The 19861-nt window shown below is 37.4% G+C and overlaps 1 protein-coding gene across 1 annotated transcript; it reads left to right on the top strand.

The window, feature by feature from the left end:
- The first annotated feature begins 783 nt into the window (after window positions 1–783).
- On the top strand, window positions 784–19773 carry Slc40a1 (solute carrier family 40 member 1). Its single transcript, XM_046447238.2, has 8 exons — window positions 784–1136; window positions 1653–1720; window positions 5857–6016; window positions 8314–8429; window positions 9886–10012; window positions 15100–15345; window positions 16124–16759; window positions 18205–19773. The coding sequence occupies exons 1-8, from the start codon at window positions 1094–1096 to the stop codon at window positions 18516–18518; spliced, it is 1710 nt and encodes a 569-aa protein (XP_046303194.1). The 5' UTR covers window positions 784–1093; the 3' UTR covers window positions 18519–19773.
- The last annotated feature ends 88 nt before the right edge of the window (window positions 19774–19861 follow it).

Here is a 19861-nt window from a genome sequence, read left to right as displayed (position 1 = left end):
CTGAGCTGGGGGTAGGTCCGCCACTCTCTGCAGTACTTCACCTTTCCCGGCCTCTCTTTCGCCTCTGAAGAAGGCTGGACTCTGATCTTTGAGCCCCCTTCCTGCCCTTTGATTCTGCTGTTTTGAGGGAAGCCCCGCTCTGCTGTCCTAGGAAGGAAAAACATTCTCTGCCGCCAGGGGCCGGAATGGGAAGGCCAGGAAAGGGACTTGTGTGACAAGGGTTATATTTATTTAGATACCTATATTACAATTTATTTTCTTAAAAATAATTAAACAGAACCTCCCTGCCCCCGCCAGCTTGAGCTGTAGCTTCGTGCAATGACCTGTTGGCGGCCTTCCCTTCCCCTGGATGGCCAGGTAGCTAGTGCGGGGGCAGCCCGTCTCTCCAGCACTTGCCTCTTGGTCTGGGGCAAAACGTCTCCACGCCGCCCCCGCCGTGTCCAGGCACCTGCGTTCCGTTCCCACTCCCACGGCCACCCGGATGCCCTTCTCGCGGCTTCCCAGAGAGCGGGAAAACCTGGCGAGTGGAGCCGGCCCGAAGCGGAGGTCCCCGCAGGCTGCGCAGGTGGTTTCTGGCCAGCTGGACACTTGCGCCCCTGTGGGCGACTCCCGGGAAGGACGTGGAGGGCGGCGCAGCACACGGGGTTGGCGGGAGCTCAGCCTCGGCCGCGGAGACGCCCCGGGATCCCTGAAGGGGAGGAGGCGGCCCTGACAGGGGCGAGGGAGCTCCGCCCCCTGCTCCGTATAAGTGCAGGGCCCGGCCTGCGGCGGCGGCGGCGGCAGCGGTGGCGGTGGCTGGTGCTGGCTCAGGGTCTTCACGGCCTGTCGAGCCTCCCACCCGGTTCCATAAGGCTTTGCCTTTCCAACTTCAGCTACAGTGTTAGCTAAGTTTGGAAAGAAGGTTAAAGGAAGACCCCCGGACCGTTTTTCTTTTGTTCTTTGCTACAGTTGTCGTTAGGGTCTTTTTGGACAAGGCTGTTGTGTTTTTACCGGTGCTATCTTCAGTTCCTCGCACTCCTGTAAGCACCTCACCAAGAGCAGCAGCAGCCGCTGGAGCAGTTAAAGACCCAGCTGGAGGAGAGGACCTGGTGTCATGACCAGGGCCAGAGATCAAAACCGCCGGGAAGGATGCTGTGGTGAGTTGTGTTGACCAAGTGAATATGGTGGAAACTCAGGTGGGACTTTGGAGGCAGCAACACCCGCTCAGGTTTTGGAAGAATGTGGCTTTCGTTGTTAATCAAAGTGCTTTGTAAAAGCACCTTTGATTTCTATTTTGATGGGGGTTAAATGAGAAGGCAAATTCAACGTGTGAGAAATGGGACTTGCACACCGGCAGAGGTGGAGTAGGCTGGGCAGTTTGGATTGCCTTGCGTTAAAAAAAAAAAAAAAATGAAGTTAAAGAATGTTGAAACAAGAGTTTCTTCACTAACTGTGAAGATAGGCAGTTGTTGACCAACAGGTCATGCTGAATTTAAGTGAATAATATTAACTAAACTAAATGCATCAGTTAGTAGGCGATTTGATAAATGTACCTGGTTTGTCTCATATAGTAGTTTTAGTATCATGTTTAAATAAAACAGGTATGCCTTTAACCTAAGCTCATTTGAGTGACAAAGTATGCCTTTTGTATTCTCTCTTGTGTTTATTTGCAGGATCCTTAGCAAACTACTTGACCTCAGCAAAATTCCTCCTCTACCTTGGTCATTCTCTCTCTACATGGGTAAGTAAGAATGTACAGTGATTCTTATAATATAGTTGCACAATTTCTTGTTTACTTTCATTCCAGCCTGTTGTATTAAGTCCACGTCCAGTTTTGTCATGCAGCTAAGGAAATAAATTTTCCAAAGACCGGTGTTTTAATTAAAAAGTTGTTTTCATCTAAGGTATTTCCCATGGATGTTAGTAAATGCTGTTTAATTATTGTCATATTTCATGTGGATTGTCAGCTATCCAAAGACAGGATTAACAGGTATGGAATACTTACATTATTTATATATTGTATATTGCACTACTAGGCTTGATAAATGGTAGTATCTGCTATGAAGAATGGAAAGATGTCTCATACACCTTCTGTTCTTTCACATTTTTAAGATATTCTGTTTTTTTTCCTTTTGTTAAAATATAGTTCCAGCATACAGTGCTATGAAAATATAGTGGAATGGTGGAGCAATTGACTTATGCTAATCATAGAATCTTAATTCTAAGATTAATTTAAATTACATTACCCCAAGATTAAATACCTGAGCGACAAAAATTCTGGTCATTAAAGATAACAATCTGTGGTTACATTTCATGTTGGCACTGCAAGCTGTTCCAAAAAGCACCCATCTCCAGTGAAAATCAGCAGTTGATTTACAGTTTTCCCTCTGACTTCCTATGTGGTTTTGGAAGAAATCCCAGTGTTTTTGTTGGCCTGGGTTACTTTATCACTCCCTGTATCCCTGCCCCCCCAAAAGAATGATCTCAGAAGGTTATTGGAATTGTGTTTAATGATTGATCATTAGAATCTTTAAAAACTTAACAATTATTCGCATGGTTTAAAAGTTATAAACCTGGATATATTCTGTACATGCCTCATAAAGAACAAGAATTTTGAAAGTAAAATTTTAATGTTAATTTATTTTTAAATTGAAAACTTCTCTTGGATTATCTTTAGGACAGGAATGGAAACCATTATATGAGGAAATCTATACCCTATGCCCTTGGGAAGTTATTAAGATAGGTTATTGGCCCTCTAGGAAATTGCAGTTCATAGATGACTTGGAAAAGCAAGCTCCTGTCTTTCCAGATGCTTATGCAGGGATGACTCTGCAAATTCATGTAAACAAAGTAGAATTGGTGTGAGTTTGTTTCAATTCCAGTAGCCAATGAGTCTAAGTAGAAACCTAGTGAAATAAACCTCAGTAGATCTGAACTAATAGTTTACCAATTTAATTCAATAGCTATTAAGTATTTTAAGAAAGCAATAAAGGTAATGGAAATAATGTTTGAAATTCTTAGCTTCTGATCTGGACCTAACTCCTAGGGAAACAAAGTGCCTAATTTTCAAATACTGATTAAATTTAAGGTTTATGTGACCTTTGGTTGATAGATTAGATGTCAGATTTGCCAAAAACATTAACAAAGCTGTGGTTCTTCCAGGAGAGTTTCTTGTTGGGATTTTTTAAAAAAGCTTCACATGAAAGGTGGCAGATGCTTTTCCCAACCTTATAGTAAGTTGTGCAAAGGGAGTTCTTATGAGAAAGTTGGATTAAAAAAATCAGCTACAAACATGTAATGTTTAGTGAATTTAACTTCTCACTGCAAAGGAGTGCAAAAGAGGAACATTAACGCTAAGTGATTCACTTTTTGTGCTTTATCTCTTGTGTGGCACACTGTCTGATGTTATTACAACAAAATGCATATGATTATGTATATGTGTATGCATATCTATCCATTCCCCTGCCAACCCTGCCAAATCATGATTTCCTACACATTGAACATAGGTTCCTTCAAGTAGAAGGTTATCTCAAGTTAGATTTATGTGGGATTGAATTTTTTTTATTTCCTATTTCATTGCTGTATGCCTATGGGTCAATACATTTTGTTCTGTGCTATTCAGAGTACAAAATAGTATAAGAAGCAGACTTTTTAAAAAGGATTTTATAATTAGGTATGGGCTTTTAAAAAGTAATTATGAAAAAAACAGCAGAGTAAGGCAGTGAAAAGGAGGAGCCAGTTGATCACATCATGTCATGTCATTATGCGCTGTCTCCATTTATATACCCTAGTGTATCTCCATTTTTCCAGTCCTCACTTCCTGTAAGTCTCACTTCTTTGGCTCACAGGCTCTCAGAAGATTCACAGAAGTTTCTCTATTTCATATAAAATGCCAGCTTCTGGCCCCATTCTATGTTATTTTTCCTCAGAGCATTTACCACCATCTGACCTGTGCTCGATTTGTCTTTGGTGTCTGCTCATTGGAATGTGAGCCACATGAAAGCATGACTGTTATTTTTATGCACTGTTGAAGCTGCAGTGACTGCAATAGCGTGGGGTACATAGTAGCTGCCCCATAAGTATTTAATAAGTGGCTTAATGACCACAGTAATTTATTCTCTGATCCACTGGAGCAGATAGATATATAAACAAATCATCAAAGTATGATGAGAACAAGTGGGAGGGCAGAAAATGGAAGCACAGGATGAATAGGTAAGCTTGAGGGAAGAAGGGAATGGGTGGGTCCTTGGTCAATGTTTACTTAGACTTTACCCAGTTATGGGTTTTTGTGAGTGTATAATCTGTTGCTTCTTAAAAACTAAATCCTTTGGAAATTGGGGTAACTAGAGCAATTTCCACTTCATCCCCCCCCAGGTCCTAATCTTAATTTAATTTTGAGCTGTGGCTCAAAATTTGTTTATGATCTTTTACACCACAGTTTCTCTATCTCTGCTCTATTGATGTTTAGATCAGAAAATTTTTTCTTGTGGAGGACTGTCTTATGCATTGTGGATGTCAGTGGTATCCCCCCTCTATCTTCCTGCAGTTGTGACAACCAGAATAATTCTGGACATTCACAGATCATCCCTGGAGAGTAAACTCACCCTCAGTTGAGACCTACTGGTCTACAGTGAAATTTATTGTAATTGATTCCTAGCCCATATCAGCCTAAGTTTTGAATGTTTAAGATTGTTGCCTTGGCTTTATTAAATTTTTAAAATAATTTTAATTATTTTAAAATAATCAAATATAATAATTTGCTTCCAGTACATGAAATTTATCATGAGATTCTTGACAGACTTTGGAAATGTCTAGGAATGTAACTACTTTTACATAGGGTCAAATCTGTAAGGAGCTCAGCCTGAGAATTTAGTATCCTGAAGTGATTTTGTGGAATAGGTCATGAGAGAATATTGTCCTTCTTTCTGTGAACCCTGGAAGTCAGGTGTGGAGTTAAATTCTCATAATAAAGTTCCTCAAAGATTTCTTATATGTTAATCTGCCTGGTTTGCAAGTTTCTATTAAACTTATGCCACATTTTGTAGCAACAAATTCCAGAATTTCCTATGTACTCTGAACCTGTATAAAAAATATTGTTTTTCCCCATCTGTATTAAAATGTTAAAATGACTATTTACACATTTATGTGGACGTCTTTGTTTATGTGTGCCAGAATTTGATCTTACTGATTTTATCTTTCTGGTTGCTTGACAGTTTTATGATTCTGAAATAGGGCTGTTTTAAAATGTTAGAGGTAAAGAGTCATTAGAGATCACATAGTCCATTCCTATCATTTTACAAACTGGGGAACTAACTTTTTCTTTTTATCTTTTTTTAAAAATATTTTTTAGTTGTAGATGGACACAATACCTTTATTTATTTATTTTTATGTGGTGTTGAGGATCTAATCCAGGGCCTTACACATGCTAGGCGAGTGCTCTACCACTGAGCCACAACCCCAGCCCATGACTTTCTTTAACATTAAATGTATGTCAGTGTTTATGAACTGTAGTGTAATTTAGTCTGGTTCCACAGCAAACTACTTTATTGCCTCTCAAATCAAAATAGGAAAATCACATGCACACAGAGAACAGTTTCTGTGTCATCTTAGGTCTGGAAACCTCATTTTTCTGGAATAAGAATGTTTTATTAGTATCATGCTGTTTTGAATTTACTTAGTAACTGTGCAGGAATATTTTCCATTGTATCAGGGTGTACAGTTTTAACATCTGACCAATATTTAATCCATAGAATAATTATTGACTTTGAAGTCTTGTGCTGTAGCCAGAAAATTGACCTTTTGATAAGAAAACAACTCCCTGAATACAATGAATTAGAAACCAAAAATATTTGATCACAACATTTTCTCCTCTTCAAGGGAGATCGGATGTGGCACTTTGCCGTGTCTGTGTTTCTGGTGGAGCTCTATGGAAACAGCCTCCTCTTGACTGCAGTCTACGGGCTGGTGGTGGCAGGATCTGTTCTGGTCCTGGGAGCCATCATTGGTGACTGGGTGGATAAGAACGCCAGACTTAAAGGTGAGTGTCCTTACACAATTAAGCCCCAGTGCCTATGGGATCAGCTCTGAGCTTCTGTAAGAAAGTAAACAACAAACTAAGAGAGAAATCATTGTTATTAACCCACTGAGTACATGCCACACCTAGGGATGGGGGTTCAGCAGCACCTCTGGAGTCAGGGTCCTAGGGCTCCTGCATAAAACTGAGATGCCAGCATTGTTGACCCAAGAGTTTGTTGGTTGTTTTTTTTGTTTTGTTTTTTTGTCTTTTTGGCAGTTCATAAATTTCAGATGTTAATGATTAACACTGTATCCACTTTCTGGTAACCATGTTAAACATTAAAATTTGCTTAATTATGGCTTCCTTCCTAACCACATTGTGAACTGGAGTCCCTTTAGTGTGATGTTCCTGGGACAGCTTTAGCATCTGTCCTCTGGTTCACTATGTTTCATCTAAAGGTTTGTGTAAGGGAATTGAAAACTAAATATTGATTCAAGGGAGAAAAGCTGAGTCTGGATAATGAAGTGTATAATTATAATTTTTTAGGGAAAAAGAAGAAATAATGGTATATTGACTTTATTATAGAGAATTAGACTAATTTTGTTTTATTCAAGAAAGAGAAAAAGTGACTGAGCAATTTAGTTATTTAGAATATAAAGGCAATGAAGATTATCATTCAGGTAAAATTTTCTTGAATTGCTTAGTTGATAATGCCTGGACCGACCAGGCCATATCTTTCTTAGACCTTCTCCATGTCTAGGGAATGATTGAGGTTTCATTAGTTTCTTTCAGTTCGGGGTGACTACTCCTAAATACCTATACATGTAACAGGATTATCAAATTGTGGGACTTGATGCTACTAGTAAAATGGTCAAGATGAAAATTTTCCTGTTTTGAGAATATGTAGACCAGAACACATATAGAAAAACAATTCTGTATCCTAAAAAAAATCCTAGTTATTTACATGATTATGCATACAAAATGGAATCTTATTATACATAGAAACCTTTAACCTTTTAAATGTTGGGCATTGCAATCATAGGTTGGGAAAGGATGTTGAGTTGGATGAAGAAGAATGTGGTGGGATCACAGTCTCCCACTTATTTTATATAATCAACTCATTTATCACTCTTCATAGAAAATTTCCCCTAACGTCTCTAGGTTTAATCATCATTTTTTTTTTCTCTGTGCTCTCATGAGGCTTTGTTTGTACCTCTGCTTTTAGACTTACATGGTTATAATTACCTGTTCACATATCTTTCTTCTGGTCTGTCAGGTCCTAGAAGCTAAGAATCTCATTCAGGTGACATTTAATCCTGTGCAATGAATGAATGAATGACTTACATGTTGGAATTTTTTTTTCAGGCCCTGTTCAGAGAGTAGTTGTTTTGTTTTGAATCTTTGATATGACCTTACAAGCCAGGATGAGCTTTATTGTTCCAAATAAGAAGAACTATAATTACACCTTAGATATTTCAAAGTGCTGTCATAAATATTTTATTTGAGCATCGTTATGATCCTTTAAAGTAAGGAAGACATATATAACCATCCTCACCTTCTAGACATAGGCATAAGAGACCTTAAATATCCTTCTTGGATCATCTACCCAGTAAATTGCTGAAAAGAGACTACAAGATGTCTTTGCCTGCCTTTCTCCAGCACCTTATCTACATAAATGCCTCATTCTAAGAGGGTTGACATTTTTTTGTGTGTGGGATGGAAGGTGGAGCCTAGAATTTCACAGCAGTGGCAGATAGCATTACTACGTCAAAAAAACTCATTGATGCTTTATTCTTGGCAAATTTTTGTATTTTTTTCCTATTTGTGCATCTCACCTTACCAGAGTAACCCTGCCATGTAGAAGACCGTGGATCATAGATTTTATAACTTCTCTTGATCTCTTTTTTTTTTTTCAGTGCAGGGGATTAAACCCTGGCCTTGAACATACTAGACCTCCTTCTTTATAACCTCCTACATGTTCTTGTTTCAGCTTAAGCAATAAAGGACAGAGAGATGGATCTTATCTATATAATAGTTCTGTTTATGACAGTAAGCTTTCAATAAATAAAATGAAAATATACTGTAAATGACTTCAACAGAAAAAAATTGTGGGTACTTTTTGTTTGCGTATTTCACTGGTCTGTGATCTTCTGGGTTAAATTGGGATAGTTGAGGCAGAATTTTGTTTGGAAACTTTTCCTTTTGTCATACAGTAAATAGGCATATGCATTAATGTAGTGGATTGTTGATGTGTGGATAAAAACAGCCTGATGAAAACATGGTGCTGCAGTGAAAACTCTCTTTCTTCCTTTGTACAGTGGCCCAGACTTCACTGATAGTACAGAATGTTTCAGTCATCCTGTGTGGCATTATCCTGATGATGGTTTTCTTACACAAAAAGGAGCTTCTGACCATGTACCATGGATGGGTCCTTGTAAGTTCCCAATGGGATTCTTTTTTTTTTTTTTTTTTTTGGTACTGGGGATTGAACTCGGGGGCATTTGACCACTGAGCCACATCCCCAGCCCTATTTTGTGTTTTATTTAGAGACAGGGTCTCACTGAGCTGCTTAGTGCCTTGCTTTTGCTGAGGCTGGCTTAGTACCCACAATCTTCCTGTCTTAGCCTCCCAAGCCTCTGGGATTATAGACATGCACCACCACGCCTGGCTCAATGGGATTCTTGATGTCAGAATATTGGATATCTGTTAGTGATGAAGATAAAAATGCTTCAAAGTCAAGGAGTGTCTTTTTTTTGTTGCAAATTTGACTTTTTAATATTCATCCCATGTCTACTGTAATGTCCCCTTTGATTTAGTGTTGTTTTGCCCATAATAGGTACTAAGTATTGTTTGAATTCAAATTACATCCTATTAGTTTTTAATATAATTCAGTTTTCAGTTTTATTCTATCTTACTGTGTACGTTATGTGTATTAGATAAGAAATGTTATCCAGGGGCTGGGGATGTGGCTCAAGTGGTAGCACGCTGGCCTGGGCATGCGTGCGGCCCGGGTTCGATCCACAGCACCACATACAAACAAAGATGTTGTGTCTGCCGAAAACTAAAAAATAAATATTAAAAAAATTCTCTCTCTCTCTCTTTAAATGAATAAATAAATAAATAAATAAATAAATAAATAAAACAAAAGCAACATCTTAAAAAAAAAAGAAATGTTATCCATATGAACATATTAATCAGTCCTATTTGTGTCCCTCCAATAATAATAATTGTGATTTCTATTTGGAGATATCATCTGTATAAGTTCATACACAATGATTTCATGGTAGCTTGATGGAAAAAAAGTGAGAGGAATGGGATATGGTGGATAACAATGAACTTGGTGTCACTATTGAAACTTCCTGTATTTATTTGGACTGATAGGATAGAGTTTCAAAGCCAGGCAGGACATTAGAAATCTTCAAGTATATTCCCTTTATTTTGTCAGTGACAAAACTAAGACAAAAAAAGTTTGGTTCATTATCCATTATCATTCAGCTATAAAGTTTCAGAACTCTGACAATTAAATATAGGTCTTTTCAATTCCCCTTCAGCATCTTTTTGGTGGAGATGTTTGAGGGAAAACTGTTACCATTTTCTAATAACTTTGTCACCATTCTCTTAATAGCTAAGTCACATAATGTTCATGTGACTATTATATTTTTTACATTATACATATTACAGATGATTATAGATTAGGACAATGTACTCTTTAACTTGTCCACTGGTATTTAATTGTTTCATGCACATAAAGTAAAATTTCTTATAAATGAAACTAAAACAAAAATGTATTATTTTGTCAGAAAATTTTAAATTACCATGTATGGTGGGTGAGGTAGGCATTAGTGTAATAAACTGACATTTTACCTCCATTTTTCCTTGTAATTCCTTAGACTTCCTGCTACATCCTGATTATAACTATTGCAAATATTGCAAATTTGGCCAGTACTGCTACTGCAATCACAATTCAAAGGGATTGGATTGTTGTTGTTGCAGGAGAAGACAGAAGCAAATTAGCAGGTAATTTGATTTTCTTTTTTAATCAAATGGGTATATTAGGATTCACTTTAAATCGGTGGAAATAAGTAAGACTAGAATCCTTTTTGTTATTGTTCTGTGTATGTTTTAAGATAATAAACTGAAGATGTAGTTGCTTTTAACTTTATTGTCAAATCTTACTGCTTAGATTTATCTGTTATGGAGGTAATTTAGAGGATAGTTAACTACTCTTTTATTCTTTGCAAACCCGGTAAATGGAAAATCTTTCTTGAGCTTTTCCTTTTTCTTTTTAAATTTGGTGAACTGTTTCCAATATTTAATATATATAACAATGAGAATTTGACATGTTATTTTTACTAGTCATATCTGTGGATGTTATCACTGGTAGTAAGGATCATATCATGGATATTATTTTTCTCCACATGAAACGGAAACAACTTAGTTGTAGGAGAGACTCTAGAAGTTAGTTTCTTCTATTTTAAAGTTACAATCTGTAACTTTCATTACATTATGTAGGATGTAATGCGGCTGCTGTCAAAAACTGAAACAATATTGGACAGAACGCACTTTTTAAGACCTGACAGTCCTATTCCATTGGAAACATACGAGTGGCTAAATAAAGATCATGGAGTACTCACAAAGCAGTGTGTCCTCTCACAACAACATTGCCTGGGCTTGGAATGCCTTCCTTACTTGATATTCTCTTTCTTCCTCCCATACAACACAGACACAAATTGAATTGATAATTACACATGGTAGAGGAGGAAGGGTACACCTGCCTACTAGTTAGATCAGCTGAATCAACTCTGCTGGTCATTAAGATAATGAGTATCACAAACACATTGCCTAACCATCCTGACAGACAAGAAAACCATTCCTGATGACTTAAGTGGCTTTTTTCAGGACACAGAAGGCAAGATTATGTGCCAGGATTAGCAAGCAGCTTTGTTTGATGGGACCTTGTGATTAAAAATAAGGAAAAAAAAAAAAAAAAAAGAGGTGGTGACTGAAAGAGAACAAAGTCTGTGGAGGTCTAGAAGAAGAATTTGCTCGAATCATCACTTTGTGGTAACAATATTATAATCTAGGTAGAAAAGCACTGTGATTTCAGAGGATGGTACCTGCATACTAGGACGAGTGTAGTAAGAATGAGTCTGCACAGCAGGGAATTCTCCTTGACTTTTCTTTCTGTGATGATTCATAAAAGGGAATAGTTCCTCATCTCTTTTTGTCACATTGACCTAGAAGATAAGGCTAGGCCCTTTATTTTTTCTCTTTTTCACATGTTCTGTAAGCATGTAAAATATGTTCCATATTATAAAATTCAAGATATTTTTAAAATCCCATTTATTTTTAGAATATATTTTGGGAGAAGGTCGCCTTGTAAATGATTATTTTTTTGCCTATCTGAATTTCTTAACTAATTTTGACTCTCTGAATTGTATTAAAGAAACTAAAGTCTATTAAAGAGAAAGTGACTCAGCGTCTTTAACTCGTCCTACTACATATACATGAAAAACAAAATAAAAAAAAAATTTCACAAAGTTATGTGGGTCTTTTTCACTAGGAAGTGATGTTCCAGAACAATGACAAAAATATGACTGGCAATTTCTCATCTGTCCCTCTTTATATATATGACTATTGCAGGGTTGAAGAATCTAGGCCAAACAGTCTATTTTCTAGCCTTCAGGAGTTTCTTATTAGGCAGACTTAAAGGAGAACAGAGAAAAAGGAGGTGGGTAAAAGAAAAATAGAACAGAGATGGGAGAAGGTGGAGTGCTTTGGGGACTGCAGCTGCTGCTTGATCCTGTGAGGCTGTGTCTACATGGATACACCTGCTCCAATCAGGAAAAATTTATGGGTATATGAAAATACAGCCTAAGTTTTGAAGTTGTTGGCAAAGATCCGGCACTGGGCTGGGAGGCTTTACCTGTGTGCAAGTTGTATCATCAAAGGTAAAGAATAGGAGAAACCATCTAGTTTAGAAAGCTACAGAAGGGGTGTTGTTTTTCACACGCATATCTGTTAGCTAAGGTACTGGGGAACAGAGGTAGTGAAAAGAGTAACATAATTTAAACCAAAATAATTTGCTTGTTGCTGTAATGGAACTTTAAGATCCAACCATATATTTTCTTCAGTTACTGGTATTTTGGGTTCAGCTCATTGAGTCATTTGGGTCAATCCCACACTTCTCTGTTGGCATATGCATCCGAAACTTGCTAGTGGGGGCAGATGGAAGATAGTGAAGCCTCTGCAAAAACTGTCATGAGTGAGATTAATGAATGCTGCCTTTGCCTTTCAAGTGAAAGGTGAAGTATGCCAAAGTTCTCCTGTTATCATGTAAGCGTTATATACTCATAGGACTAATCAGAAACTAATTAAAGACCAGAAAGAACTAAAGAAGGAATAAAGGCAATTTTCTGTTAATGTTCTTAGTCACAGATGCTTTTTCCACAGTGACCCAAAGGATTGTAAAAGACTTACCTTGTTAATTTTCACTCTGCTCTATGAGATAGGGAATGAGAAAGCAGGTGATTGTCTTAACCTCCTGTTCTTTATTCATCTTGTTCTCTACTTTGACATGACTATGCATTCCTATGGTCTTCCCTTCTATAACCTCCATCTTAAGCGTCTGTATCTGGAATTACCAACTCTTACCTTTGTAGTTTGCTCTTTCACTACCCCACCCCCAACAATCCTCCAACCTCTTGTCACTTACAAGTCACTAATTCCACTTTCTGTTCACTGTTCGTGACCTCTGTCTTGTCTGCCTTTCTCACCCAGTTTAAATTCCAAGGTCATTTATTCATGATTGTATGATCAACTCCTGGGTATACCCTCAGTTCTCTTGGCCCCTCTCTTTCTGTCCCTTTCATTCTGGAAGAAGCTGGTTAAGTTCAGCTCTCCACACTAGAACATGACTGGAGAAAAACACATGACCTTGCTCAGTGTTCTCACTTGAAGTTCTTAAAGAGAGGATTGAAGTCGACCCTTTCATGCTGTTAGATGATCACACCATTTTCTCTGGTCCCTTCCTTCTCCCATTTTCCTAGAGGACTATTTCTAATTTTCTCCCTTATCCTCACACATTCACGACCTTTTCCCCCTTCCTCACACGGACTGATGATCTTGCTTTGTATTTTGCCGATGCAATGTAAGAAATGAGAAGACGGCCCCCGTGTGCTTCCGTTATCATTTCTCTCTTCCTACCTGTAACTGACACCAAGTAGGTGATTCCACTCTTGCTACCATTGATGGATTATCTGTGACCCTATCTGAGACCAGCTCTTCCACTTAGGCAGTAGATTCAGATTCCTTCCTTTCTCATCTACTGTATCATTTCAGCACTTGAACATGCTCTGATTTTCTTCTTAAAAGCCAGTCTTTACCACACTTCCTCCTTTGCCAGTCCATTTGTTTCTTTCTATTTTCAGCAAACTTATCAAAGCATCTTGTTTCTAATTCCTTTCTTTGGTCAGAATCTTGCTTTCCAGAATCTTGCATTCCCATTGTAATTCCAGGGCAGGAGATGCATTGAAAATATAATAATAAAAGTGGTGTCTCCTGGAGTTGGCACTAGTTTCTTACCACAACTGTAATCAAGCACTTGCCCTTCCTGCTCCACTGTGTTTGAGGTCCCTGATATTTTTCTTGTGACCAATCTAATGTTTCCTCTGAGTGCTCATCTTCCTTTCCCTATCAGCAGCACTTAATTTCTCTCTCCTCTTTGCAACACTGTCACCATTGGCTTCTAAGACACCATGCTCGCTTTTTTTTTTTTTCCTCTTTGCTATTTCCTTCTCACCTTCCTGCTCTCTACACATGGGTGTGCCCAGACATGGTCAGAACAAACTGATGACTTGCAAATATGGCTCATATTTCTTGCCTATAACTCCAGCCTGATATATTTAACTGTCTGCCTCTTGATGTGACCTTTTGAATATTAGTAGGCCTATCAGAATCAGCACCCCCAAAACCAAACACTGGGTTTTATTCCTCTGAAATCTTGTTTCTCAGCCAATGGCAGCTCAGAAAAAAAAACAAAACTTTGCGTTATCCTTGATTCCTCTCATTTTCTCACAATGCATATCTAATCTGTTAGCAAGTTCTCCTGATTCTACCTTTAGAGCATACACTGTATCTTTTCCCCACATTTTCACTATTAACCATCTTGCTCTACCCCGCCATCATCTCCCACATGGGGCCTTGCCTCTGCTCTTGTCTACCACCTCTCTCACTTTATAGTCTTTGCCTAACACAGCAGCCAAAATAAACCTTTAAAAATATGTCAGATTATGCCTCTCTCTATGTTTAAAATCTTCCAAAGGGCCTCTGACTCAAAGGAAAAGTCAAAGTCCATATAATTTCCATAGGTCTGTACATGATCGTATCTGTCTCCCCTCACCCTCTGACCTCATCTCTCCTGCCCCAGCTCTGATGAACTCTTTCCTAGACTGCTAACACTCTGGGCCTACTCCTTCTGTCCTAGGACATGTATTTCCCTGGGTCTGGAATGTTCTTTTCCCTGATATCTCATGGCTCACTCTTTTGCTTCCTTTAAGTCTTTTTTCAGCAATTCCTTCCTTTAAGTCTTTTTTCAGCAATTCCTTCCCTGATATTGCCTTATTTAATACTTTTCCCTCAATGACCTTTTTCTGCCCTCTCACTACAGTATTTAATGAACATCTGACTTGTGCCATGTTTGTATGTGCTTATTGATTTATTGTTTTTCTTTTCCTATGAGAAGGCAAACTTCATGAAAACTAATAAAGATAATAGTAGTTTTCTTTATGGTATTGAGAGTGGTGCCTAGCTTATGACAGGCATTTAATAAATATGTGTTGAAAAAATGAATATAGTCACTATTAGATTTATTTTAAAAGCTGATGTTGGACTAATTCTACAATTACAAGGGGATCACATTTCTTGAGGCAGTTTTAATGTGAAAAACAACTGTTTTCCTAGCAAATAGTTTGCTCACAGAGTGCTTTTAGAAACTTGCATTTTAGAAATCTATGCTCTTGGTTTTGACCACTATATCATGTAAATGGCCAGTATTTCTTTGACGAGTTTGAACTCTTGCCCGCCTCTTCCACCTGCTCCTGTAGATATGAATGCCACCATTCGAAGGATTGACCAGCTGACCAATATCTTGGCTCCTATGGCTGTTGGCCAGATTATGACATTCGGTTCCCCAGTCATTGGCTGTGGTTTTATTTCTGGGTGGAATTTGGTATCCATGTGTGTGGAATACTTTCTGCTCTGGAAGGTTTATCAGAAAACACCTGCTCTAGCTGTGAAAGCTGCTCTTAAAGTAGAGGAAGCTGAATTGAAACAGCTGAATTTACACAAAGGTAAGATGAACACAATGACCATCCTTTATTCTCATGTTCAGACTTTAAATGCTGGCGAAAATCAAAACTATTTTGGCTTGTATACGATTTTATTCCCAGTAAAGGCCTGAATGAGGTTAAATATATGACTTAGGTAGATGAGGCCAAAATAAGACTTTTTTAAGGTTCCAGGGAACAACTCTGGTTTGAAACTGAAGGATCCCTAGCCCTGTCTCTTTATGTGAGTGGTAGGCACAGAAGGGCAATAAGTTGAGGGGTGGCTAGGCAAAAAAGAGGCATAGAAATGGGAAGAGAGTGAGAAAAAAAAATTCCTTAGAGTCATTGAAGAGAGGAGTTCATGGCCTTTGGAAAGAGTTCACGGTCAGTGGAAGGGAGTGAGGATGTAAAGGGCATTGCCCAAGGGCAGGGGGAAGTTGGGCTATAGGTAAATGGAATCTAAACAGGGCCCTAGAAAATAAGATGCTGAATTTTCCCAGAAAGTTTTTTTTTTATATTTTATGCAATGAATTTTCCTGCTATTTACTTTGCTGAGAGTATAATTTCTACAAGAAAGAGAGAAAGAAAAAAGAGATCAATATTACTTTATTTAACAAAAAAAAATGGTACTTAGAAATTGTTACATGGCTGGAATTCTTAGATTATTAGTAAAAGAAAATATATACTTTAATTCAGTAATCAAGGTAACACACAGGAAGAGAATAAGAGAAGAAACAAAATGCTAAGATAATTTTTTTACCCCCATTCCCTCCCCCCAAATTATGATATTTTTTATTAACAGATACTGAGCCAAAACCCCTGGAGGGAACTCATCTAATGGGTGAGAAAGACCCCAACATCCGTGAGCTTGAATGTGAGCAAGAGCCCACCTGTGCCTCCCAGATGGCTGAGCCCTTCCGCACCTTCAGAGATGGATGGGTCTCCTACTACAACCAGCCTGTGTTTCTGGCTGGCATGGGTCTTGCCTTTCTTTATATGACTGTTCTGGGCTTCGATTGTATCACTACAGGGTACGCCTACACTCAGGGGCTGAGTGGCTCCATCCTCAGTATTTTGATGGGAGCATCAGCTATTACTGGAATAATGGGAACCGTGGCTTTTACTTGGCTACGTCGAAAATGCGGTCTGGTTCGGACTGGCCTGATCTCAGGATTGGCACAGCTTTCCTGTTTGATTTTGTGTGTGATCTCTGTGTTTATGCCTGGGAGCCCCTTGGATTTGTCTGTTTCTCCCTTTGAAGATATCCGTTCTAGGTTCACGCAAGGAGAGCCATTGTCCACAACTACAAAAATACCTGAAACCATCTTTACAACTGAAATGCACACATCAAACAGGTCTGATACTGCTAATACTATCCCAGAGATCCCCAAAATCTCTGTCAGTCTGCTGTTTGCAGGCGTCATTGCTGCTAGAATCGGTAAGAAGTTTCTTTGTATATGTTAATGAATTCAAAGTATATTTTTGGAAAGTTGGTACAGAGATTCACCAAAGATGTGAAATATTTCCTGGGTGTTAATTTTAGCAAAATCAACTGTCTTTAAACATGGAATTTTTATTTTATAGTTTAAAAGGTTATATTTGTATGTGTGTGTGTATGTATACATACTTAAAACATGTCCAGGACTTAAAATGTTTTTCTTAAAGAGTATGTATATATATTTTTTGGTGCTGGGATTAAACCGAGGACCATGTGTGTGTTAGGAAAGTGCTATGCCATTGAGCTACAGATCCCACTTGTAGCCTCTAAGAATTACTCTTTATTTTATTTTAATTTTTTTGTGGTACTGGAGATTAGGACCTTCTGAATGCTAGACAAATGTTCTTCCTCTGAACTACACCCCCCAACCCTTAAGAATTACTCTTTAAATGTAATTTAATTTTTAAAAGATATTACTATAATAATTATACTATCTTCTAGTAATTTAGAATTTTTATATTGTTATAAGTCTACCAAAAGAACTATAATTTAGAGAATATTTCTTTAGGATAGCATAAAAAACACTGTTTAAAAAAATTTTTTTTTAGTTGTAGATGTACACAATAACTTTATTTTTATTTATTTATTTATTTTTATGTGGTGCTGAGGATTAAACCCTGTACCTCACATGTTCTAGGCAAGTGCTCTACCACTGAGCTACAATCCCAGTCCAGGACAGTGTTTTGTTTTGTTTTGGTTTTTAAGATAGGGTAGTTATTAAAAATAATCCTGATGAGTATTTATTATATACTTTGCCACACAAATGGATTTTATAACTCTGGAAGGAAACATAATGTAAAGACTTTTTACAGAGTATAGTTTAAATAATCATTAATAGAGTGCTGATGAATAACTGAATTTATTCTTGAAATGAAGCCATATTTATCTTGTGACACAAAACAGTTCATTAATTTATCAAAGACATTAATATTCCAGCAAGACAGCTTTATTGTCAGGGCCATGGAACCCAGGCAGTAAATGTAACAATGGTTTAAAGTTTCCTTGCCCTTTAACCATGATAATGTCTTAGGTTCTTTTAAGTTGTAAAAATACTGGTACTTACAGGGTTTATGTCATTTATTTCAGAGTTTTATTTTTGTAGTACAAATAGCCACAGACAAACAGAATTAATAAGCTTGAAGATTATATTTATTTTTGTCTGGTGGCTGTAAAAATCATTTCTTGAAGCCATGAATAACCCAATATTTATTAATGAGAAGAAATTCCTTAAGGCAAAGCTATGATTAATACTATATATATGAGTCAACTTAAAGACAGTAGGACTAAAATGTGTACTTTGCACATGTTCACAGGATTTTATTTATAAATCTGAGCTGTATTACTACAAAGTAATTCATTCATTAAAAATATCTTTTATTATATAGGTCTTTGGTCCTTTGATTTAACTGTGACACAGTTGCTGCAAGAAAACGTAATTGAATCTGAAAGAGGCATAATAAATGGTGTACAGAACTCCATGAACTATCTTCTTGATCTTCTGCATTTCATCATGGTCATCCTGGCTCCAAATCCTGAAGCTTTTGGCTTGCTTGTATTGATTTCAGTCTCCTTTGTGGCAATGGGCCACATTATGTATTTCCGATTTGCCCAGAAAACTCTGGGCAACCAGCTCTTTGTTTGTGGTCCTGAAGAAAAAGAAGTTACAGATGAAAACCAAGCTAATACATCTGTTGTGTAAGACAGTTATCATTGCTATCCCTGTTACTAGAGTGCATAGAGCACATGTGCTGTTTTGTACCGCAGAGTTCCAATAAATGCCTGGGTGTATCTCTCTGGTTTTACCACAGCTGTACCTTGAAGTCTAAGAGCTATTTAAGAAACCTAAGTCAGCAAAAATGAGCTGGTTCATTTCCCTTTCATTTAGACATGGAGAAAAATTGAAAAAGAAAAAGCTAGTTGAAGTGTGGGGAGACAATACTAAAACTCTTATGAGTAGATAGAATTTTACAAAAAAAGAGTAGTTAATCATGTGAATTAAGTTATTCTTTGGGAGGTATTTATTTTCTGGATTTGAATTCAGATAAATCAGTTTTCCCTAAAATTCACTCGTGTTTGAGTCTGGCCAAATTACGTTTTTAAAATCTAACTTCTCAGTTATAGTTTAAAAACAAACTCTTTTCCAAGTATGAAGATAACCAGTATTATCCTTATCGATCCTTCTTGGTCTTAAGGGATTTAATGTATGTGGAAAACTGAAAACTTAATACTTAACTAGAATTTTCTAATAAGCTTAATGGTTTAATTTTGGAGAGCACCTTTGTCTTTTTATTATCAGGGCAAAATACTGTATTAAGCATAGGTAGCTTTTCATAAAATGACTATCATGTAAGCTGCAGGTAGAAGCATAGCTGCAAAGTAGATTCATAATGCAGTGACAAAGACTTTACATATGTCAGTAGGTTAGCCATAGAAACTAGAAGCTGAAAGGGTGAGATCCTAATTTCACGCCGCTATCATGAATGACATCGCTTATCTATGAGAGAGTAAGTCCTCAGCCTAGTTAGTTACATGTAGAAAGAGGGACCTCACTTAGACAGGTTTTATTTTAGAAATTATTTGATTTACTTTTTTATACACTCAGAATATTTTTACTTTTACTGTTTTATGCCCAGAAGTTCTATTTACATTGTCGCAAGCAAGAATGTTCATAAGCGTTTCCCTTTCAAATATGTTTGAAAAGAATAGAGGAAAAAAATGTTTGTATGTATTTTTAAAAACTGTTTTACAAGTCAGTTCTCAGCATGCCTGTACCAACATGGTACTTTGCCTTAACCTTTTATGCACTTTTATGGAGACTGCAATACGTTGCTATGAGCACTTTCTTTTTTCTTGAGGTTTAATCTTTTTCTTCATCTTTCTACAGTATGACATGATTTACTATGTTGTAAAATCTTTGTAAAATATTTCTATATAAAAACATTTATAAGTCTTAATTTCTTACTGAATTGTGTCCTCCAATCATTTACTATTGCTTTTGTTACAGAACATCTGTTTTGGATAATGTGTTTTTCTTTATAAAGA

The sequence above is a fragment of the Marmota monax genome, unplaced genomic scaffold (genome assembly GCF_021218885.2).
Source record: "Marmota monax isolate L192 unplaced genomic scaffold, Marmota_monax_Labrador192_F-V1.1 WCK01_AAM20220418_F8-fsc00007, whole genome shotgun sequence".
Classification (NCBI taxonomy): domain Eukaryota; kingdom Metazoa; phylum Chordata; class Mammalia; order Rodentia; family Sciuridae; genus Marmota; species Marmota monax.
The sequence above is the reverse complement of the archived record's forward strand: the minus strand, read 5'-3'. Positions and strand labels throughout refer to the sequence as shown.

Bases quoted from the DNA above. Each gene is read 5' to 3' on its own strand.
- Slc40a1 (XM_046447238.2), top strand. From the start codon at position 1,094: ATGACCAGGGCCAGAGATCAAAACCGCCGGGAAGGATGCTGTG. The intron at 6,017-8,313 runs GTGAGTGTCCTT...TCCTTTGTACAG, and splicing joins TAAGAACGCCAGACTTAAAG to TGGCCCAGACTTCACTGATA. The intron at 15,346-16,123 runs GTAAGATGAACA...TTTTATTAACAG, and splicing joins ACAGCTGAATTTACACAAAG to ATACTGAGCCAAAACCCCTG.